The sequence below is a fragment of the Heteronotia binoei genome, chromosome 7 (assembly GCF_032191835.1).
Source record: "Heteronotia binoei isolate CCM8104 ecotype False Entrance Well chromosome 7, APGP_CSIRO_Hbin_v1, whole genome shotgun sequence".
Lineage (NCBI taxonomy): Eukaryota > Metazoa > Chordata > Lepidosauria > Squamata > Gekkonidae > Heteronotia > Heteronotia binoei.
This window is the reverse complement of record NC_083229.1, coordinates 87,967,110-87,990,933: the sequence shown is the minus strand read 5'-3', so window position 1 is coordinate 87,990,933 and position 23,824 is coordinate 87,967,110. Positions and strand designations below refer to the sequence as shown.

General features: G+C 41.2%; 1 protein-coding gene across 1 annotated transcript; it reads right to left on the bottom strand.

The window, feature by feature from the left end:
- Positions 1 to 3,576: 3,576 nt before the first annotated feature.
- On the bottom strand, positions 3,577 to 23,520 carry NAPG (NSF attachment protein gamma). The gene is made up of 12 exons (XM_060244020.1): positions 23,374 to 23,520; positions 21,944 to 22,011; positions 19,414 to 19,498; positions 18,239 to 18,256; positions 16,408 to 16,438; positions 15,288 to 15,397; positions 14,986 to 15,052; positions 13,512 to 13,582; positions 11,451 to 11,529; positions 10,339 to 10,418; positions 9,849 to 9,978; positions 3,577 to 5,779 (listed from the first exon to the last, which is right to left on the bottom strand). Exons 1-12 carry the CDS (start codon positions 23,427 to 23,429, stop codon positions 5,633 to 5,635), a joined length of 942 nt encoding a protein of 313 aa, XP_060100003.1. The 5' UTR covers positions 23,430 to 23,520; the 3' UTR covers positions 3,577 to 5,632.
- Positions 23,521 to 23,824: the final 304 nt, after the last annotated feature.

The window sequence follows — 23,824 nt, the reverse complement described above, 5'->3', positions numbered from 1 at the left end:
TTCGTAAAGAACATGCAAAGCTCATCTTTAAAAGCAGCTAAGTCTTTTTTTTTGTAATAGGGGCCTCGTCATTCTCCATATTGGGCTCAGAGCGGGGAGAGTTAGTAACGGTCGCCATTTTGTCATGCAGTGGAGAGCCTTTATCGCCCGGGGACTTTTTATTATAAGCAGGAGAAAAAAAACTTTCTATCGATTTAGCTGCCTTCTTAGCTGATCTGGGGGTCTTCCGTGCACTTCTCCCCATTTTTTGGGACGAATGGATCTATCCATAGTGTCTTCTTCAATAGTATAGAGGGAAAGAGGTCGGAGCTTTCTTAAAACGCGTCTGCCATGTTCAAGCGACGCCCCGCCCCCCCACCTTTCCATTTTAAACGAAATGTTGCAAGAGTTTTAAGCATGTTTGTGTATTAAGTTAAAAATAATATCTTTGTGTTTACCTGTGTCCTTTATAAAGTGTTCACCTCCTCTCTCGCATTACAATTTAGGACATGCATGGCTCGGCCCCACAAAGTCCCATTTATGTCAGATCTGGCCCTCCTAACAAATGAGTTTGACACACCTGGTCTAGGGTTTTACCAGAGTGTCTGACAGTTTCTAGAGAAGTGTGTGACATCACTTTTAAGTTTCCCAGGAAGAGATGTCACACCAACACATATCCAGTCTCCTTTTGGTTGCCAGACCCTGCTTGGTAACCCTGGAAACACATACCACTGGTTAGAAAATGATGCTCCAATATGGGCAGGTTGCTTTCCCTTTTAGTATTGTGTGATGATCTCCATGCATGGTCATTCTCTATATGCAAACCTCTCAGGAATCAGTAGAATAAGATTCTATTTTTCATGTTCCCTTGAAGGACCAGAGAGGATGACTCCTGTTTTTGAGGCCCCTAGCAATAATAAAAATGACAACTCGAAAATGAAATAAGGCAACATGTACATGAAAGCAAACTGCAAAAGATGAAATGCCAAAAAATGGACACATCTTAAGTATGAGGTCCCCTCTGAACTCAAGACCCAGGCCAAATAGTTCTCCTCCTCCACTGTATCGGCCCAGCTTGGTAACAAAACTGTGATTAGCACAACTTTTCAGGGTAATGCTTGACTAAAATTTGGCAGAAGATGTCATTTTTTGCACACTTGAACTGGACAAACACTTACACATTGCTAATAGCAAAGCCTTCAAACATGCTGCTCAAGTGAAATGTCATTGCACACAGTCCTGAGGAATTCAAAGGCAGAGGGCATGCACAGGTTAACTACTCTCTCATGATCCTTCATAAAGTGCTTTGTGAACTCCTGCATAGCATGAAAGACACCATAATTCTTTCTTCATTATTGTTCCATTTGGAAGCACAATTACTTTGAGAGCATCAGAGCCAGAGAGAAAAGTTGGACATGAGTCAGTAAAATATTAAAGGCCCCATGGCTGCAAGCTGTGTAGCTCTGTAGTATTTAAACTCAGAAACATTCTGATGTAAGGCTTGAGGCACTTCATTTTGAAAAAAAGGGATTCATTTGGGTGACAGAGCAATCACTTTCACTCAGCATGAAGAGCCTGCAGTGTACAACATCAGACACAATGTTTTAGGATCACAGAATGAGAAACCAAAGAAGGCACTCTCTTTCAGAAGCAGAAATTTTACCTTGTTCTTATCAAACATCAAGGTAACCAAAGAGAAATGTTTCTGAATATATGTCTAGAAATGCATGTGTGCACAGCACTCCTCTGCTCATTTATTTCCACTAGTTCTTTCTAATCCCCATCCCTTCTCTCCTTATTGCTAGGCAGACACTCCTTTTTCAGCACTTTTATTTTGGGTTGTTCTTTTCCAGTTCCCCAGAAGGATGGCGAGTAAACCTCTGGCCGCAGACAGGGTTGTGTGCACATGAGCGCCAACTGCACTGCAACCAAGAATTGGATCCTATGACCCTCCTCTACTAAAGCAAGCAGTCTTTCTCAGTTGGAGCCAAAGCTTTCTTTTCTCTTGGAAAAAGCTTTGCTAGCAGACCTCATCCCAAGTCAGCAAACAGAAAGGAAGACTCTCGGGATTTCTTCACTCAGTTTTCCCTCATGCCTCTAGAAGGCTGGTAGACTCTCACTTATACAGTTTCTCTGAGAAACCTCTTGCTTCTATTATTTCATAGAACTTTTTGCTGTTAAAATGCATTGTTCAACACCCTCCTCATCCTTTATAGAAATATTATTAATCTTAACCAGTTTATGTTCTATTTTTCTTGTCCCCTTTCCTAATTTTGTAGTCTTAATGTTTTCCCTGTTGTCTTTGAAAAATAATAAGTAAACCAGGAGAAGAATCTGGTGCACAAATTATGACAGAAGCAAAGGCTTTTACGGGGAAACTGAATTACCTGAAGAGCTTGTAAATTAAAAAAAAACCTTGTGAAAAAGTCTTGAGCATAAAGAAGTAACAGAGACCTCAAATGAAGAATGGGCATGAGGCAAATATTCTGGGAATAGACAGTACTTTTAATGCAACAAATGTTTTAGAGGATAACACTGGGGAAAAATTTGCCATGCTCATAACATTTGTCAGACAGTGATACTTCTTACACTCAAGAGATAGGTACAAAGTTAGATGACTTCCTATAGTAAGATCCTGCACTTAGGCCTGCTTTTTAAAAAGGTAAAGGTAGTCCCCTGTGCAAGCAGCAGTCATTTTCAACTCTGGGGTGATGTTGCATCATGACATTTTCTTGGCAGACATTTTACGGGGTGGTTTGCCATTGTCTTCCCCAGTCATCTACACTTTACCCCCAGCAAGCTGGGTACTCATTTTACCATCCTCGGAAGATGAAAAACTGAGTCAACTTTGCACGCTAAAAAAAAACAATTTATGGAGACTCTTCACATCTCAAGGCAGCCTTGACTGAAAACTTGAGGAAGACTAGTGGTAACACTCCATCTATTCAGCAGCACCATCTTGTGGTGAACATAGTGACTCCCTGCTGCAAAACCAAATCCAGGTACTTATTGTTGAATGCAATGATTAATTTTTTTTAGCAGAAGCATAGGCCTACTCAATCAGTAAGAACATCAAAACATAATTTAACAGGTCAACACTGAAAATCAGGTCAAGCACATATAAACCCATCACTGTTCATTGTTAACCAGAGTTAAGTGAGTTCACTTACCAACTCTGAACTTATGCATGGTTACTTGGAGGTTAATGAGCTTTCCCTGAGATAACACATCCTGCCTGTCTCAAGGATTCCCAGGCATCTGGAATCACTCACAGCTTATGATGTCCATTTGTGAACGCTACTACAGAGAGTCAACTCTTCTGTTACTGTTTACAACATCACTCAAAGAGAAACCATTCAAGAACTCCTGATTTTCTTAGTACCTGTCAATACTTAAATAGCATCAATCTTCAGTTCACACAAGTTGTTTACAAATTATCAAGTGATTTCTGGTCTCATTATCTCAGTATAATGGATCATATACGTTCCTCCTAATGGCTTCTAATGCATCAGGTTATCAACTGAAAGCAGTTCATGCTCACCAGTAATATATAAACATATTTATGTGAAGAAGTTGATCATAATCATAAAGCATATGCAGGTTACCCACTTTAGTTTTTATTTTTACCTGTGACATACAATGCCTTTTCTTAGAGATGGCATCTGAAGAGCAATTACAACATGTTTGATATTCTATTGCATCCCACAGGTTGGATAAGGAAAGTTACAATGAAAGCACAGGTTTCACATTGCATAAACACAGTTTACACAGCATATGAGTGTACAAATAAGTCATATTTGATCATTTATTGTCGTTTAACGTGATAACATTGGACTACATTTTAGCATCTTCGTGCAAACCAGTACTTGTTTTGGCTCTTGAAAGGTTGGCATTAATCTCCAAAAGTTCCTTGTTAATGAATTTTCCATTGGAGGCAAAAGTAGTGTGCAAATTGCTTATAACACAAACTAAGCACTTCTTTTTTTAATAATGGCAATAGCATTTCCATGACATTTTGTTAGCTAAAATAAAAGTCATGTGGAGACATTACCCACTGCAAGCTACATCAACCTTGGCAAATTTCAGTACTAACAGTATCACTGCTATCCAGTCTTATGGTATTACTTTCTTCTCACATCTTCTACTTTATGTCCCTGGATTTTCCATGTACCGTGAAAAAGGAAGGCTTTTAATTTAAAAAAATCCCAGATCCAAGTACTTTACTTGTATCAGAATCCAGGTTTTTTTTTTTTTTTGGGGGGGGGGGGATCCTGAAATTTTTTTTAATCCAATAGACCCAAACAAAAAAACATCGAGAGAGAGAAATTGCACATGCCTAATCACTATTCTTACTCAATGTGACCTATTGCAGGTCTGTGCTATACAAAAACTATGCTCCCTCTATTACCCGTAAAAGAATACATGACTCCATCTCAGGATCCTTATTGCCCCAATCCATAGCCACTAAGGTGTGCTCTGCTTTACACTTCACACACATAGACAGTACATAAATAGGCAGTTGCCTTCTCCATTCAAGACTGGGAAAATTACTATGCTTTGTACTACCTTACTCCATAGTGATTTAAACATTTAAAGGGAATTGGTGTTCCTGATGTAAGGTCAGTTCATTTTTACACAAAAAACTACTACTGGAATGTTAGAGAAAAGACTTCAAGATCCTTTGCTGTGGCATATTGCTCATCTCTGTACAATTAGTAGTTTACAGAGTTATTCAGAACAATATGAAGAACAATTTGCAGAAGCCTTTAAAACCTGCTGAGGTTCCTCTGTACAACAGCCTGCACATCTGAAATCATGCCAAAGAACTCATTCAAACACTGAAACTCAAAACAGCAGCATCATTGGATAACTAGACTTGCCCCTGTGATGTACATCAAACAATGGAATAAATAATTGGTAAATATTTTTAAATTAAGGTTGCACAGGCCTATTTTGCCAAACAGCAGAATATTTTAAAGTTAAAAAGTTTTTACTAGCCAAATACTCAGCAGGCATCTTCTACAGTTTATCCACAGGTGTTACACTGACAATAAAGTTACCACATTCAAACTCCTGAAAAACAGGATGCTCTCTTGGAATTGGCCCACAGAGCTCCTATATCTTTTAGAGAGACATGTTTCACCCAATATTATATCTTTTAGAGAGACACAGTTCACAAGAACAGCAGAGATATGATACATGTCAGAGATTTTTTAAGATAAAGATAATCCCAAATAATTATTACTTTTTAAAAAATTATAACACTCCTGCATTAAAACTTCCTGTTCTTCAAACTTCAAAACTACGGGGCTGTTTGATTTGATCTAAGAACATCAAACAATGCCCCTGAAACTACAGACTTTGGAGAACTACTGAAGATAAATGCTCTCTCTCTCTCTCCAGCAGGCTACAGTACTCAAATTCTTCATTAAAGTAGATGTAGCACTGTAAAGTTGATTTAAGAATGTAACACCAAATGCTCCAAAGTAGTAGGTATAGCCATGCTTTTAATACGTACCTCCAAAACTGCCAAGTCATTATTATCCTTCCATTTTCATGATTGTAATGAAGTGATGACAATTCAGGTACCTCTGAAATTGCTCAACAGTCAGAAATAGCAAGTCTGATATTTGCAAAAAGTAGAGAATTGGAGTTAACAAAGTCCACCTGCATATTCATCATCTTCCTCATTTTCATGAGACGTTACTGCTGGTCCTTCTGCGTTGCCCTGTGAAGCAACTGGGGATTTCTTCTTTATGCCTCCTCCAGGGACACTCAGGGAAAGACCAAGCTTGGCATACTGGCAAAGCAAAACAAAAAGTAGTAGTAGTTTGCATCTTATATCATCCTGATCAGTTCAGTCTAAATTCAAAATACACATTTTCCCATTAAAGCAGCAGGAGAGTCAATGGCTCCCTACCACCTTGAGTAATAACTAGTGTTCATTTCACTGGCATTCCATGGAGCCCCCATGGGACAGGGAGCTATTTTCTCTATACCAGTTCCTGAAATATAGTACACAATTTAGAAATCTCTCTCATATCTTAAAAAAAAAATACAATCCCATCCCCTTCCTGCAGGTACCAGAACTGCCCAGTGTCCTAAAGCCATAATGCTATACATTTCCCATCCAAACATCACTGCTTAGCATGATGAAGCTATGATGTAAGTGCTTCAAGAGATGTTCCTGAGGCAGCAAACTCAATAAAGGAAAGGCCATTTTCAGCAGCAACCCTTCATTTCATATCAGGTTGTTCTATCAACAGCCAATATTACCGTATTTCACATTATGACTGCTTGTGCTGCCATCTTGGAGAAAAACTGAGCCCAAACACAAATCACCCAACAAGCCTCTAGTACTTGTCAACTTCTTGCAGGGGAAAAGAGCACTCCCATCTCAGCAGCCAAAGCCATGGTCCGTCAAGAAAAGCTGGGGCAAGTGAGGAAGCTCTTGGCCAAAGGGGAGAGTCCCTGCAGCTGTCTCCATTCCTTCTGCACTTCAGCTGAGACCGGTGTGGGAGAACTTCAGTTTGGGGGGAAAGACTGACTCCAAGGGAGATGACACCAAGGGAGATGACACTGACACCAAGCGGTAGGCACAGGCCCAAGCCCTCTCTAAGACTGTGAAGTGAGGGAGGGGAGAAAAGATTGTAAAGCTTGAAAGTTTCAGGACACTCAAAGCACAAGAAAGACAACCTGCCCTTTTACAGGAAAGAGATGAGCCAGAAAAGAACCCTACCTACAGGGAGTCACCTACTGCCAGGAAGAGCTTCTTCCCAGCTCTCTTAAGACCCATCCCACCTAGTCCACTCTAGAAATTGTTTTTATCTTATTTACAATAAACACTTTCAACTAATTAATACAAAATTTCTTCTGCCCACTGTCATATAAAGAAACTGACAGAATAATGCTAAGAAGTAAGCCCCCTTTAATAGATCTGAATGGGACTGTTCTCTGAGCCTGCCATCTGTTAATGTGATCTAAAAAGGTGGTCCATGAACCCTAAATACGTTCAAACAAATCACTTTGAAGAAACCAGAGTTTGGCCTGCTACAGGCCTCCCTATGGTGGACAAAAAGAAGATTTCTAAGTGGAAGCGGTCTAACTATATGATCTCAGGAGCTGGAGGCAAAGTAAAGATGGGACTGTCATAGTCTGTGGAATGAAAAGACAGAGGAGGCATGTACATGAAGGTAAAATGTCACAAGTTACTCATATGAGCCTACAACTTGGAATATGCTCCCTTGTGGGGATAGAGATGGGATGGACAACTGATAAGGTTCCTTTGTTGAAAGTAAAGTACAAGAAAGGTAGTTTCTTTGAAAAAAATAGAACAGCTCTTACCTGTAACTGTTGTTCATTGAGTTGTCTCTGTGCAGGCACACGTGTGTGCAGGCCAGCCGATGAGAAGATTCCTTAGCTTCTCTAGCCCTAGCAACAGAACAGGGGGAGCCCCTCCCCTAAGGAGGTGACAAAGGCCATTTTCCCACCCAAACAGTCACATGCTCCAGGGAAGGAGCTTCCCTTTCCCTCAGTTCTCCTGTATTTCAGTTCTCCTGTATCTCAGTTGCCTGTATTTCTTCAGCTATCAGAGAAGATGGGGCAGGATGAGTGAAAAGGAATGGGCATCCTTCCTCCTGGACTCTACACATATTCACTATCCTATGGAATGTAGCAGGGATGGAAGAAGGTTTGTCCCCAATAGACTTTCCCATGTCCAAGATACCCTCTAATAATGGGAAAGCTGCAATCCCAGATGTATCTGAGCAAAGACAGCCTCAGATGGCTTCATGTCAGTGGAGGAGAACTGAATATTCAATGACTGGGCCATCCTGACCATTTTGTCTGAATAAAGCCAGAGATCTTCATTGGTGAAACAGGTTCATGGTTCCCAATGGTGTCATCCGGAGAAGGGTTGAAAGGTAGATCCAAACTGCATGTGTGAGGTAACCAGCGAGACAGCACTCATGACCTGTCCTTAGGTTTGGACATGGAAGGTCCTGAGTCATGCCAAGATTGAGACTGATCCCTCTACTCCTGAGGAAATGGAGAGAGGTAGACTGATCCCTCTACTCCTGAGGAAATGGAGAGAGGTAGAAAAAGGGGTAGTAGAGGAGGATAAGCCTGCGGCCATGGAAGGGGCAGTGCTGAAGTCCCCGGAACTGAAGGTGAATTCACAGGTAAGTCGACTCCTCCTACTTTGCCCTCAGAGAGAAACGGAGCTGGAGAATGGAGCCCTGGTGAAGGTGCGTGTGGTATGGGAGACACATCAAGAGATGGCCCTGGAACAGAATATCACATCAGTTTCCTCGAAACTGAGTGCATTAGTTCTGAGTATGTTGTTGGATCTGTCAAAATCAAATGGTGACCCTTATGTTTCACTCACCGGAACAGCCACAGGGGGCATCAACCTTCCGCACATTGGGCCCAATCTCTGAACTGATGGAATGGAGGTCACCAAAGCCAGACAGAAAGAACAATCCACATTTGGATTCAAAGTCGAAGCAGAAGAATGTTCCACCAGGGCAGATGATTGAGGTGCCAGGTCTACGGAACCTGATAAAGCTTTCTCTCACAAGGTGGTTTTTAGGCATGAAACGTAGTTTGACTGAGCTCTGAATGTGAATTATTGGTAGATCTTACAGGCTGCCATATTATGGCTTTCTCCCAAACATAAAAGGCATACAGATTGCAAGTCATTTTGGTGGCACATGATAAACATTATTTAAAGATAGACTTCTGATACATTCTTAAAATTTGGAGAGAAAAGACAGAGGAGATCAAAGTACAGGAGTGAAGCTAGAACAGTCTTCATAGAGTGATGGGAAAGAACAAACTTCCCCAGAACATGTGACTGGCTGGAAAAATGGCTTCTGTCAGCATGCACAGTCCCATGGGTCCCATGGGTGCCTGTACAGAAGAATGACAATGAACTATCAGTGATGGTGAATTCCCCCGCCAAAGAAAATGATTGCATAATTGGAGAAGCAGGGAAAATCTGTCACATATCCAAATTAGAGGAACTCCTTATAAATGAAAAAGTGTATAAAAGTCACGATCAGATATGCTCAAGGATCCGACTTTCCTCTCTGTAGTTCTAAAAACTTCACTCTAACTCAGACTTAGACCAGTAATTGATAATGAGGCCTTGAGCGGACCTTGAGCTGAACCACTGCGTGGCATCTTTATTCATAATTGCCTAGTGTAGGAGTGTTTTGGTTACCATTCCAAGGGGCCTCTGGACTGAAACATCTTTACATGGTGGCACTGGTGGGATTCAACTGAAGCCATAAATCAAGGTTCACCTAGATAGCCAGTTGGCTGGGAATTGGTTTATGTGTGATCACACAATGGATGAAATTTCTAACATTTCTGCAGCCCAAGAGAGACAGCTAGGGGCATTTTGAACTAGTTCAAATCCATATTTTCCAGCAAACCTGGCAAAACCTCTTTGGCCAAGTATAGTATAATTACTGAAGATCACCCACGTATCATTTTTCATTCATATATATGATGGAAGACATGCAACAGATCTAGCCCAAGAAATTCAGACTAATGTTATAGTGCTATAAAAGCATCTAAAAACAATTAAAAGTGCTCCAGCTGTTCTAGTTCCTAAGAAATATGAGGGAATAAGATTTTGTGTGGATTACAGAAAATGAAATGCTGTGACTTAAAGTGACCATACCCAGAACGGACGACCTCACTTTCTATGTGTTTTTACATCTGTTCTTGATTGGTCTCAATGTTACTTTATATACTTGGTTGTACAACTGTCCTTAATAAACTATTTTAATTTATTTTGATCACTTAGTATGGTCAGTGCTGGTACAGTGGGGCAAATAGGACTCTGACTTTCACCAACTTACATCATTGTCCATGTACTTAAAGAGTGGTGAATTGCAAACATCAGACACTTGATCCTGGTCTTGCTGATCATACCCTTCTAGTAACTGCTCTAGGGCTGCACAGTCTTCACTTTCCCTGAAGCCTGGTATGCTGAAAAAAATGAAAAGTTCATTCATTTAGTCTTTCCTCAAACTTAAGAAACCAGACTTCCAGTAGGGTACAAATAAGCAAAACAAAAAGGAATCAAAGCTGACTCAGTGATCATATAGCTTAATTCTTAAACCAGCATTTAATGAGAGCTGCAGACTTAATTCTGAGAATGCATATGGAAGGAAAAAAGCATATATTTCCCCAAATGGTGACTTTTCAGAACACTTCACGATTAGCTGATCAGCAGGTAAAACTGCATTGAAACCAAAAGAAACACAGAGTGTGCTTACATAAAAGAGATCACATGTAACATAACTATGTTGTTAAATTAAAAACCTACAAGGAAAATAAAGGTCTTACCTATAGCTTTCTCTGACACATTTTTCTGCAGCAACGTAGTCATTTCTGTGAAGATGAACCAAGACTTGGGCAATAGTTTTCTGAAAAATAAAAGAAATGGCTTTATCACTCTCTAATAACAATATAATTCTTTATCACTGTGTTTTGGGGGGGGGGCGGGATTTGCACATGCAAAGTGCTGTAAGACTTTCTAGCCCAAAGATGTTCAGAGGTGGTTTGCCATTGCCTCTCTCTGCATTGTGACCCTGAAATTCCCTGGTAGTCTCCCATCCAAGTACTAACCAGGGCCAACCCCACTTAGCTTCCAAGATTTGACAATATTGGGCTAAGCTGAGCCATGTACTGTAAAACTGGGAAACATGCGACTATTAATGCACTAAAAATAAGGAAGTGCTTTAAGATATTTAGAATGCTCTAAAACTATGAAATAACTGACTTATCCCATCTTTTCTGGGAGAGCAGAAGAGAAATATAGGCCTTTTACATAAATCCACATTACAGGATAGCCTCATCTCAGAAGCTAAGCAGGGTCAGCCCAGGCTAGCATTTGGATGGGTGAACTACAAGGAATAGTAGGGGTGTGACACAGAGGCCGGCAATGGCAAACCATCTCTGAATCTAGACATTATATAAGAGAAGAAAAGAAGAGATTGGATTTACAACCCATCCTTCACTGGGAGTCTGCGTGGCTCACAATCTCCTTCCCTTCCTCTCCCCACAACAGACATTCTGTGAGGTAGGTGAGGCTGAGAGAGTTCTCAGAGCTGCTCTCTCAAGAGCAGCTGTGTGAGAACAGTGGCTGATCCAAGATCACTCCAGCAGCTGCATGTGGAGGAATGAGGAATCAAACCCGGTTCTACCAGATTAGAGTCCACACACTTAACCACTACAGCAAACAAGCTCATTCTCTTCAAACCACTTTTATTTCAATGAAATGAAAAAAAAATCCATAATTCTAAAAGAACAGAACAAAAGAACATAAAACAAAGTTTCCAACAGCTTGTGTGGAATCTGAAGATGTTTCAACTTAAAATATTTTGAAGTTCAATAATCAAATGAAGCATTATGATTTCCCTCCCAGAATCAGAAAACACATCCAATAGGGATTATACCTTGTAACATGTTGGATAGTTTTCAATATCTTTATAAATACTTTTTTCCTTCTGTAGAGAAGCCGTGGCTTCATCCAACCTGAAAACAAGACAACAGTTGGCAAGCCACAACAGTTTAAATAGTATTTCAACAAAAATCCAGAAGGAAACTTTCAGACATTCAACAAAGCAAAAGTTATGAGCACGACTGGCACATAGCACACCAGGTAGACTTGAGCCCCACTGCCACCCTCCGCAGTGCCGTGACTCGCTGCCCCCCTCTGCTGAGCCTCCTCCTCCCTCCCTTCCCCACCAGGTCCATTTCAATGCCTGGGAAGGGGCAGTGGAGTGCTGCGCTTCCTGGGCTCTTTAAAGGCCCCCTCACGATTAACTGATCAGCAGGTAAAATGGTGCCGGAGGCTCATGGTTCCTATGCCGGCCCTCTGGCACGCTATCAGTGCGGGGTTGAGGGGGCAGGCCAGCAGCAGCAGGAAGGACAATTGAGCCACTGAAAGGGCAGCCGCTGCCACTGCCTCCTTCTTCTTTTCCTTCCCACGGCGGACAAATAACAGGGAGGAAGCGGGGCGGGCAAGCGACAGAGGAGAAGGGGTGGGTGGAGGAAGAGGATGGCAGGAAATCTACTGAGAGAGGGAAGGGGCAGGCAGGAAGAGGATGGCGGGCAATCTACTGAAGGGGGGAAGGGGCAGGCAGAGGAAGAGGATGGTGGGCAAGCTACTGAGCTGGGAAAGGGTCAGTTGGAGGAAGAGGATGCTGGGGCAGGAAGCTACCGAGGAGGGAAAGGGGTGGGCAGACACAGGAAGAGGCAAAGTAGGAATCTGTTTAGGGCATGGGAATGGTGGAGGGCCAATTTGGTACCCCTGCCCTGCCAGCGCCCTAGGCAAATGCCTAGTTTACCTAGTTGGTGAGCCGGCCCTGGTCATGAGCTCACTGTCTCATCCCTAACAACAGCTGAGAGCACTAATATAAGAGTAAGGCTAGTTTAATAAATGATACTGCTTTTTAACATAATCACATAAGCTCTGAACCATGTCTCTGAAACCCTTCCAGATGAATTTAAACATCTATGCACTCTTTCATACTAACACCAATCTGGTACTAGCAGCAATGTCCCCAAATTCCAGCATCCAAAACAGTTTTTCATATGGAGAGACAAGCATGCTCTTTTTATGTTTGTTCGTTTTATTTTAACAGGCAGGGAAACCTCCACTTCTTGGGTCACATGCAGTCCAAATGGAGTAAGCCTACGAACCTGGCATCCATGGGGTGCCTGGCACCCATAATCTGCCCTTCTCACTACCCCCAACAGACATTCTATGCTATAACAACTACAATGTCTTGGCACCATGCCAATTTAAAGGAGAAACTGGTACTTTGCAATGAAACCAGACTGCTGTGATCATAGCAACCATAATGCTTCACCTGGTTGCAGTGGGGAACATGGATGTTGCCTCCTGCAAGACATCCAAGATCTCCCACTACAAAAAAACTGGGACTTTGTGGTTGCTGTGGCAACTGTTTGACTTTGTAGAAAGGCATAGATTTCTTTTTGAAATCAGTGCCTATCATCACAGCTGCAATCGCCAGAGGTTCTCCTCCCAAACTGGGATCACAATGCCACCTCTCAGATGTAAAAGGCAGTGTGCTGATATCTTAGAAGAGACACAGCTAAGGTGGGTGGGGATTCAGAATACCACCTCTCTCAGCTGGGAGGCAGTGTTTTGAACTTCCACCCACCTGGGAAACTTCTGCATCTCTTCTCTGGGTGATGGAATGGAAGTGCATTCAGAATGCCACCTCCCAACAGATAAGACTGGGACTGCCATTCCCTGCCACTAGTGATGTTGCAGTCACTAGCCAATAGATCCCCATGACATCAGAGTAACTGCATGCTCCACAGAAGATGCCATTTACAGGCAAAATCAGAGTTATAAATATTGTGAGAATGTCAACAAATAACAGGCAAAAATTTAGTGACTGGTGTTCCTGTCTTGCACAAAAGGCCACTTTAGATGGTAATACTCTCAAAAAGATTTGATTTTTTTTTAAAGTTAAAATGCACACCTCCGACCTCTAACCAGAAGTCTTGAAGCCTTTCCATACATTTCAACTGACTGTCGTAGGCGTTCTTCATTCTAGAGAAGAAAATACATGTACATAAGTCAAGTTAAATCCAGGTGGGTAGGCATGTTGGTCTGAAGCAACAGAACACAGTTAGACTCCAATGGCACCTTTAAAACAAACAAAGAATGGACTTTGTGCACACGAAAGCTCACATTCTGAATAAAACACTGTTAGTCTTAAAGGTGCCATTGGACTCTAACTTTGTTCTGTAACTCAAATTAAGATACATGTTTCAGATGCCTTATGACATTTTCTCCAAGAGAACCTCATATTTTAGCTGCCTTTATTATGACGTTTCGTCCAAGATCATTAGCCTGACCAGGAGCCTGCTGAGGGAAAATTAGCATGGCTTTTGTAAAGCAAAATTATGCCTTGCCCACATTTGGAATTCTTTGAGAAGGTTAACAAGCATGGATAACAGCATTCCAGTAAACACCATACACTTTAAACTCCAAAAGACCGCTAAGTAAGCTTAGTAGTCATGGGAAAAGAGGACAGGTTTGATTATGGATTGAAAATTGGTTCAGTGATGCTGAGTCTGTTAAGTGAGTTGGCTAAAAGAGTAGGACTAAATAAACAGTTCTCACAATGGAGGGAAGTGAGCGGTGGGTTCCCATGAGGATAAGTACTGGGACTTATTTGTTCATAAATTATTTCAAACAAGGTTAGAAATGTAGTAGCCAGGTTTACAAATAATACCACATTATCCAGGATAATGAAAACCAAGGAAGACTGGAGAGAGCCTTCTGCAGCTCTTCACAAATTGGGCAAGTAGGTGACAAAGTGGCAAGTGAAGTTCAATGTTGATAAACGCAATGTAATGCACACTGAAACAAAAAACCTAGCTATGCTGATGGGGTCTGAAAGCTGGTTCAGATCCCATCAGAATAGCTAGGTGTTTGGGCAGTTTTGGTTATGATTGGTCCATCAGTAGCTACCAGGCAGGCTGAGTGAAATGAAACTCTATCTTCAAAGGCAGGAAACCTCTGAAAACGGGAGATAGAAGACATTGGCTAAGGGCCTTGGGCTTTATGCCTATTGACCCTTCATTGCAACTTGTTGGTCACAGAATGGGAAAGGATTTCTGATCCAGCAGGGTTCTTCTTAAACTCATGACTGCTGAAGTGTGGCCCCACTGGCACCAATTTCCTTTTCAGCTGAAGTTTAGGTTTTGCAGTCCACTTCTGTGGCACTATACAAAGCAAATAAAGTCATGATGATGTAAGGTGGGGAGCCATGTAAAGGGGTGGGAATGTCTTTAAGAGACACATATCCAGATGTGGCTCCATCTTGGAGCTCTCACACTTGCGTTACATGGCCCAACTGCTGCTATTCATATTTTAAATATATTTTCCACTTTTTGTTTCAAGCTTGCTTTCAGGAGAAATACTTATTATAGTTTTAGAGGACTTACTTCAAACACTGCTGCCGTCTGCTGATACAGCTGAATTGCCTTGCTTGGATTTATATTTTCTATTACCCTGAAATAAAATTTCAACTTTATATTTAACGTATAAGAGTTTAAAAAGCAAAACAAATCAACTAGAGCAGGGTGGCCAACGGTAGCTCTCCAGATGTTTTTTGTCTACAACTCTCATCAGCCCCAGCATCAGATGGGAGTTGTAGACAAAAAACGTTGGCCACCCCTGAACTAGAGGAATCAAGGTTCTTTTCTAGTTAGGAACCTCTGAAAGCATTCAATCCCAGCATACTTACTTCCCAGCCCGATCTAGCGCTATAGCTGCTGTGTCAGGTGTCCCATTCTCCAGATACATCATACTTGCTTTCTCTATCAGTTCTACTGCTTCATAATGTTTTTGCATTTCCTGTAGGAAAAAGAAAGTCCAAGTATGTCAGGACCAGCAATAAATTAGACAAAATTATTTGGTTATGTATCTCTCAATGTTATCACGATATTCAATTCAACTTTTGCCAGTTCCTGTACTCAAAAACCAAGGCACAACTCTGTAAAAGGATGAAAGAATTCCTGTAGCAAACTTCGTTGAACTACATAGTTTACATGCACACAATACAACTGAATTTGGACAACTTCACAAACCACTTGGATTCACTCAGTATTTACAGCTGAATGTGTGAACTAACTCCACTGAAAAATATAACACATGATAAAATGCAAAACATCTATCTGTGGAGTTTTATTCTTTGATGACTCATTCACACATGCAAGTCTTCATCGGTTGTTACATCTCTCAAAAGATGAACATGCATTTGTGAATTAGTCCTGTAACACTGAAAAAGAACAATCTATGTGTAGTGGGTTAGGAAACAATCTGTGGCTAGGGTGAAAGGAGAAACAAGGAAGAATTCCTTTAGTGCAAATTATGTCATTCTGTAAGGACAGAATTATATATAATACACATGCACTTTATGCTTTTAAGCAGTAACTGGCAGCAATCCCAAGCAGCCTCAACAGAAACTATGCCCACGTATTAAGATGGCTGGAAGGAAAATGGATTCACTAATGCAGGGATCAGATAAGGAGACATTTAATTGTACATAGGAAATGTGGTACAGTAATCAAATAGCAAAAAAAAATCATTAAAACAAACTCTAAAGAATAAAGAGATATATAACCCTAAATGTGATGGACTTCTTAAATACTAAAACCACCGTTCAATACAGATTAAAATGTGTTTAAACCTAAAATCAACAGGATTGAGCACATCTAATTCTGTGTTAGTTACTGGTAAATGAATCTCCAATTATGGCATGTCAGTTCTAAAATGCAAGATTAATATTATACAGAACAAACACCCCATATTTAGTTTTACCCAAATGTCTTCTTATAGGTAGTTTGAATGGAACTGGCCAATACCTTTAACATCATACCAGCTTGTTCGTAAGCCCTGAAAGAAAAAAAAAAATGGCCTAAATTTAAGCTGAAGCAGCATAACTACACAAAAAAGGGGACAATTAAATATCAGCAACAGGACTAGCTAAGTCTTATTTATGCCAAGATAAATGCATCTTGGTGGTTTTTCATGTTAGAATATGCAGCAGTCAAGCAGATTCATAAATTCTGAGCACTTCTGTTTCCAGTTCCTTACTGCTCCACAATTTCTCTTTCACAAGTATATCCAAGTAAGACGTATTCACTAATTTCCCATAAATATTTTCAGCATCATCAAAAAGCACTGGTTCAGCCCTAAATGGAAACATAGATGTCTTCTTATAAAGAAATTCAATTGACTATACAGCAGGGATGGGCATGAATCTAAAAAATTCAGTTCAGGGTGGCCCCCGAACCAAGCCAAAAGGCCCTGAACTGAACTGGTGATTTTGGTTTCCCCTAAGGGGGGATTGCCCAGGAAGGATTAAATAGCTGCTTCACTTCCTCCCACTTTAAAGTGGGGAGGGTCTGAAACTGACATGTTCACAGCCATTTAAACCTAACAGTTGACATGTGGACTCGCTCTACTGGAAACCATCTATTGCTGTACTCCGCTCTGAGCCCCCGATGAGGGAATGGGCGGAATATAAATAAAATAATAATAATAATCTAACAGTGGGGCAGGTGTGACTGGTGAAATGGCTTGCAACCATTTAAACCTAACAAGACAGCTGCAGAACTGTGCTGCTCAGCGATTAGGTTTAAATGGCCCAAACAGCCAACCCAGACAAAACTCCCATAAATGTTCAGGGAAGGTGTCTTCCCCAAACATTGGTTACAGGCTCTGAACTGGCCCAAGCTCAGCCCAGATTCTGGCTTGTGAGCCAGTTCATGCCCATCCCTACTATGTGGTATCATGACATCACTACCTAATTCCCTAACCAGAAAAATTTTATAAAGTGGTAGCTAATAGAAACGACGATAGCAAACAGATAATGGACTTTTAAAAAGTGATTATTCTCACAACTAAAGCATTTTTCAAGAACAATTTCTTCCCACTCTTATGTAGCTAACATCTTGAAAATAAAAGTAGGAGACTCTTCGCTTATTCAGGTTCAGACAAACTTTTTTCCCCTGCTAATATCTGATAGTTGCCATCTGACAATCCCATGTGACTGGTATAGATACAATAGGTTTGATGTGAACTGAATTTTCCATCGAATTATACTTTCCTGCCTCCCACCTCCCACTGCAGATTGCTGATATCTGTAAAAGCTGTTCCTGGAAGATGGGGTCCTTCAGGAACAACTTAAGGAAGATTTGCAAAAGAAAATATGAAGTGGAAGAAATTTCTGTTAATAAAAAATCCAAGCCATTAACTTTCCCGAGTGCATCCCACCAGCTTTGTGACTGAGCAGAGACTTGAACCAAGGTCTCTTCACATTTAAAGCAGGTAAGCTGTTTAGAGGCCTCCAAATGTTATGACTCTAAGAAAATATCCTATCAAATTTCTCTTCCCTCAGCAACATGTATAAGGAAAACAAACATGCCATATAAAAAACAATTTTACACAACACATTATTAGAACTACTGGAAACTATGAAATATAGCAATATTTGCAAGCTTCATTTGAAACCAATGTATAACTGATTTTCAAGTCCAATTTCCTGTAATGCTTGAATATGCTTAAATGAGGTCAGTTGACTGGTTCCCTGTATACGCGACAGACTATTTCACTATTCCACTTGATATCAACATCAGGTATATGTCACGTGTACCGGAAAACTTGGCAAAGTATGGCAGAATTCATACTTACTTGGCAGCATGGAAGAGACTGGATGTAAATAATTCAAAGTCAAGGATACAAATTAAATGTTACAGGTCCAACTTGAAGGCTTTAATTGCCGGTGAAGGGGGTTCATATTAAAAGATCAGCAATTTAGGTTGACATTCATATGTGAAGCTACACATTTCATAGGGGTAGCCAGTTTTTTAAAGGCTAACGGGAAGAAAAATACAGAGCTCAATGTGTTCCTAGAAGTTTAAAATACACTTCACTGGTGATTTTCTCCTTTCCACTATCCACAATGCCAAAAATGTCATGACTATCTCTGCGAGTGACTCCTTCTGCAACATGACAAGCGGATTATAAAGATGGATGCTATTTAAAAAGTCAAAAGTTCCACTGATCAAGCACAAGTCTGAGCTTCAAGTCACTCACTGGCCATGTGCTATGACGCAGGGAGAGGTTGTATGTCAAATCTGCTTCACAAAAATGACAGGGAGAAACCTATATCAAGTGCCACATTAATAGCAGTTACTCAAATCTACGACCCCATGCATATAAATGAACCTTGCCAGCATGCAAATTTCTTAAGGAGCAATACACGCAAGTCCCCAACTCAGTAGTGCCTACATGCAGTGGTGGTGTAAGATCATTCTGGATTGTGGCACCCAGAACATATGCTTGACTAAAATTGGGGCTCATCACACACACTGGCTCTGGAGATAAGGCTGGTAAAATAGATCTTATGCAGGTCAGGTCCAACATACACAGGTATGAGCAATACAATCAGAAACTCTTGAAACATCTGGACTCCATTAAGATGACATGCACAAGCCCTCACTGAATGTTATCTTTAATATGTTGATAACTGGCGTTACAGACCTCAGCAACAGACAGGTTGGCTGGATGCATATATGCAACTGGAATAGAGTCTAAGTACAAAGACCACAAGGAGCAAGGACTTTGAGGGCGGGGTATAAATAAAGTATAAATAAAATTTATTATTATTATTTGACACTTAGTGATCACACAGATCAAGTCTCCATGTTTGGGACTCAAGTCTCCTTTCTTCAGTGTGTGGGACTCAACTGTTAAAATATCACTTAAACCATTCCTGGTTCTGGAATACCCCAAAATATGGCATCAACCCAACTTTAATCAATTTTTCAGTTCCTCGAAAGTAGGAACAACAAATTAAAAGATACGCTTTATTGTTTTCATGGGAGACAGCTTCTTTCAAATACGCTTCTTTTGCCTGATCGAATTGTTTGGCATTTTTAAAAGCAACAGCTGCAAAGAAACAAAAATGAAACGTTTGTATTGCATCATGTGTTCCAAATGCACAATAATAAAAAACACGTGAATTGAAATATTTCATTAGGGAAAGACATCAAGTGCATTTAAAATGTTATGATCAAACAAACTCAAACCTTCATGTGGAAATTATTTTATTGGAATAATATTTGTAAAAGTGTAAAGCTTTGACTTTGATTTGACTTGCACAGCAGAGAAAGAGCCAGTTTGGTACAGTTGTTAGGAGCGTTGACTCTAATTAAGGAGAACCAGGTTTGATTCCTCACTTCTCCACATACATCTGCTGGTGTGATCTTGAGTCAGACACAAGTTCTCTCAGAGCTGTTCTCTCAAGAGCAGTTCTTGAAAGATCTCACTCAGCTCCACCTACCTCACAGGGTATCTGTTATGGGGAGGGGAAGAGAAAGGAGATTGTAAGCCATTCTGCGACTCCTAGTGAAAGGGCAGGTATGAATCCAATATCATATTCTTCTTCAAATTAATTCAACACTTTATGTATCATGGTAACATAACTTGAGCTGCCAGAGACTCAGGGGGATTTTGGGATTATAGTGGAAAGTTCAATGAAAACGATCACTCAGTATGAAGAAGCAGTGAAACAAGCAAACTCGGTGCTGGAGATCATTAAGAAAGGAACTGAAAACAAAACATCTAATATTATAATGCCCCAGATTTATGGTATAGCCTCATCTAGAACACTGTGTTCACCATATCTCAAATAATATATTGCAGAGCTGAAAGAAACGTAACAAATGGCAACCAACTAGATTAAGGGGTTAAAGCACTTTATGAGGAAAGGCAGAACAGACTGGGATTTTTCTGTCTAGAAAAAAGACAACTAAGATTTATAAAGATTGATAAAGATTTATAAAACTATGCATAGGGTGAAATGGACAGACAGAACTTTACTTCTCTGTCCAATAATACTGGAACTCAGTGGCACCCAATTAAGTTGATGGCCAATAAATTCAAAATAGACAAAAGGAAACCCTTCTTTACTCAGTAAGTTGTTAAACTGTGGAATTTACTGCCAGCAACCACTCACATTTGAAAATGTTCATGGAAGACAGATTTATGGAGGATACGTTCATCAAGGGCTATTAACCATGGTGCTTAAAAGGAACCTTCACATTCAGAGGCAGCAAATCTCTGAATACCCATGCTAGAGGGTAACACCAGAGGAAAGTCTGAGCCTCTATGCCCTAATCGTTGGCCCTCCAGGACAACTGACCATGGTGTGAAACAGGATGCTGAGCTAGATGGAACACTGTTTTGATCCAACAGAGCTTTTCTTATGTTCATACAGAAACATAAAAGACTTGGAAAATTTTCTGCAGAAAATATGCAAATTGCTAAAACAAAACAACAAATTAAAGTGCCATCAAAACCCTCCATAAATCTGAAGAAGAAGACTAGATATAAAGGAAGACTTCCCACTACCATGCAATTTGATTTCATCTGCCTTTCTCTCTAAAGTCTTTGCAAAGTAACATCCAGCTTAGCAAATATAACTGCTGTTAAATTATGCCTTATTTGAATCTACAAGAAATGAATTCTTACAAAGATGCATAGTTATGTCCTGAGCTGGACAGCCCAGGCAAGCCTGATCTTGAAACTAAGCAAGGCCAACCCTGGCAAGTATTTGGATGGGAGACTTCCAAGGAATACCAAGGCCAGGACACAGGCAGGCCACCTCTCAGAATGTCCTTGCCTCCCAGCTCCACTAGGGGTCGCCAGAAGTCAGTCATGACTTCCAGGTACACACAAGCACACAGACAACCCCCCCCCCCAAAAAAAAGATGCACAATTACTGCATTTATAGCTGTTTTATTGTTGATCCTTTTGTAGTAGATAAAGTTTTTATAATAAACCCATTCAGCAAGACTGTGTTGATATAGAGCTAGGTGCCAACTAAATTTTCCATCAGCTGAACAGAACTTTCCTGTCCAGCTATGCCCCTTGATATCCAAGAATGCTGCTCCTGAGGGATGGGGGCCTCTGAATAATGACCAGGGGGTGGGGCTGGCAATAAGAAGGGACAATCAATGGAAATTGTTAATTTAGGCTAGGTTTAAAATACAGTGACGGTAGCATCCTATACTGGACCATGGAACAACAATGCCCTACTCAGTTGTCTGTATCCACTGTATTACTTACTCTGGTAACTGCAAGATGTCCTGAATGCCTGCTTGGTATATTCCATCCATCCCCACCCAGTTATGTTATGCACAATAACTGTCTGAAGCAAATAATGGCAGAACTCAAAACCTGTCTGTTAGCCACAAACTGCTTTATTATTATTACATTTGATGAATCACCCTATCCCGGCTAGCCCCTGGCAGCAGATACGTGAAATAAACTACCCAAAGAAAGCAACACAATACATTCAACTGTACAAAAAATATTCTTTACAATACATACCAGCCTTTGAATATTCAGTAGCTGCACTATCGAAATCTGGTTTCCATTTTAAAAATCCAGTTTTCAGGCTGAAATGCAAAATAAATCCAATGATTAAGAATAATAAGTTTATGACATCAACCTTGGTTGGAGTTCATGTGACAATCTCCATAAACTTGATTCCTCTTTTTAAAACTCGCACTGAAAGACATCCTGTTAGCCTTTAAGATGCCATTAGACTTTTTTTTTTATTTTGTTGTTCTTAAAGCCTGTGTTAATTCTACAAATTGACCCCTAATTAATTTGATGACCTACCGAGGGGGGCATTGCTACTGGATTTACATTTTGGACAGTCTACTACAAAGAAAAGTAACTGCCTGCCATAAACATATACTGTGATACGAATGGAAACTATTTTCTTCAAATGCCTAAGCAATGCAGCATAGGGGATGATAGATGGTGGCTCAGTGGTAGAGCATCTGCTTGGGAAGCAGAAGGTCCCAGGTTCAATCCCTGGCATCTCCAAAAAAGGGTCCAGGCAAACAGGCATGAAAAACCTCAGCTTGTGACCCTGGAGAGCCAGTCTGAGAAGACAATACTGACTCTGATGGACCAAAGGTCTGATTCAGTATAAGGCAGCTTCATATGTTCATACTTCCAGTTTCAATCCCACATCCCCAATTTTAAAAAGTAGTAAAGACTTCTGCCAGTACTCTGAAGATATACTATCACACATCATGAAACAAAATGAAAACTACTAACTGTATTAAAAAATTCCTAGCTTCTTGCATTGAGAAAGCTACAGGTTGCAAGGTTTTTTGGGGTGAAAGACTAATCAGCAGGAGTTGTTATAGATGATATTGGAAGGTCCCCAATTCAGACCGTATCTTCATTACTTCAATGAGTGGCCTTAGACAAAGACACTCCTTCACCAGCTTCAAGCTACTCTCTGCAATGTGGGGATAACAACACTAGCCTACCTTAAAGAGTAGTTATAAGGAAACACTACATAAACGCTACATAACACATCACTGAAATCCTGGGAAGAAAAGCGGATCAACGAATCTAGGCTAGACCGCTGCCCTCCTCAAGGGTGCAGTGCCTCCAGATCAAGAGTCACAAACAGTGCTCTTTCCTCCTGCACAAGGGGAATTCTGGGAACTGTAGTTCTTGGAACTGGAGGCTCGGCGGCTTGCGTGAAAGGCACCAGGTTTTACCCCATAGGAACAGGACAGAGACTCGATAGGTAGCTGCCTTCCACCTGAAGCTGAGGAGCCAGTCGTCATACCGGCTGCGCCCCCCCCTCCCTTCCCACGTACTCTGGCCTCGCTGGAGCAACTGCGCCCCTCCCCGAAGGGATGACAAGTCATTGTCCGTTGCCCCGCAGCCGCTGCTTTCCCTTCCCAGTCTCCCCGCGCCCCGGACCACCTTGCCCGTTCACGCCCGCTCACTATTTCTCCGCTTTAGCGATGTGCTCCAAGCCTTCGTTGATTTTCTGAGCAGCCATGTCGCCTGACAGGGATCGCAGCAGCCTCACCAGCTGCTGCGTCAGCGGAGTAAGGAAAACCACTGAGCCCAAACGTATGCAAAAGGCGGAGTGGGGAAGCCCTTGAAAGTGCGCCTGCGCGAAGAGGTGGTTACTCGCCCACAATAAGCAGCCTTGAAGTCTATTTTGGAAACTGGCTGTAGAATTCCATGCGGAGTTCGTGATTTCATTGAGTTGGGACACGAGTCATTTGTAGCATTACACTCCTTGGGGTACCAGCCTCCAGGTAGAACCCGAGAATATGGGACTGAGGTGCATATATGGAAGAAAGTTTCAGAGGGTAGCCGTGTTGGTCTGCAGTAAAACAGCAAGATTGGAGTCCAGTAGCACCTTAGAGACCAACAAGGTTTTGGGGG

Bases quoted from the DNA above. Each gene is read 5' to 3' on its own strand.
- NAPG (XM_060244020.1), bottom strand. From the start codon at position 23,429: ATGGCTGCTCAGAAAATCAACGAAGGCTTGGAGCACATCGCTAAAGCG. The intron at 13,583-14,985 runs GTAAGTCCTCTA...TTTCTTCTCTAG, and splicing joins AGACGGCAGCAGTGTTTGAA to AATGAAGAACGCCTACGACA. The intron at 5,780-9,848 runs GTAAGTTGGTGA...TTGCTTTGCCAG, and splicing joins TTAAGTACATGGACAATGAT to TATGCCAAGCTTGGTCTTTC.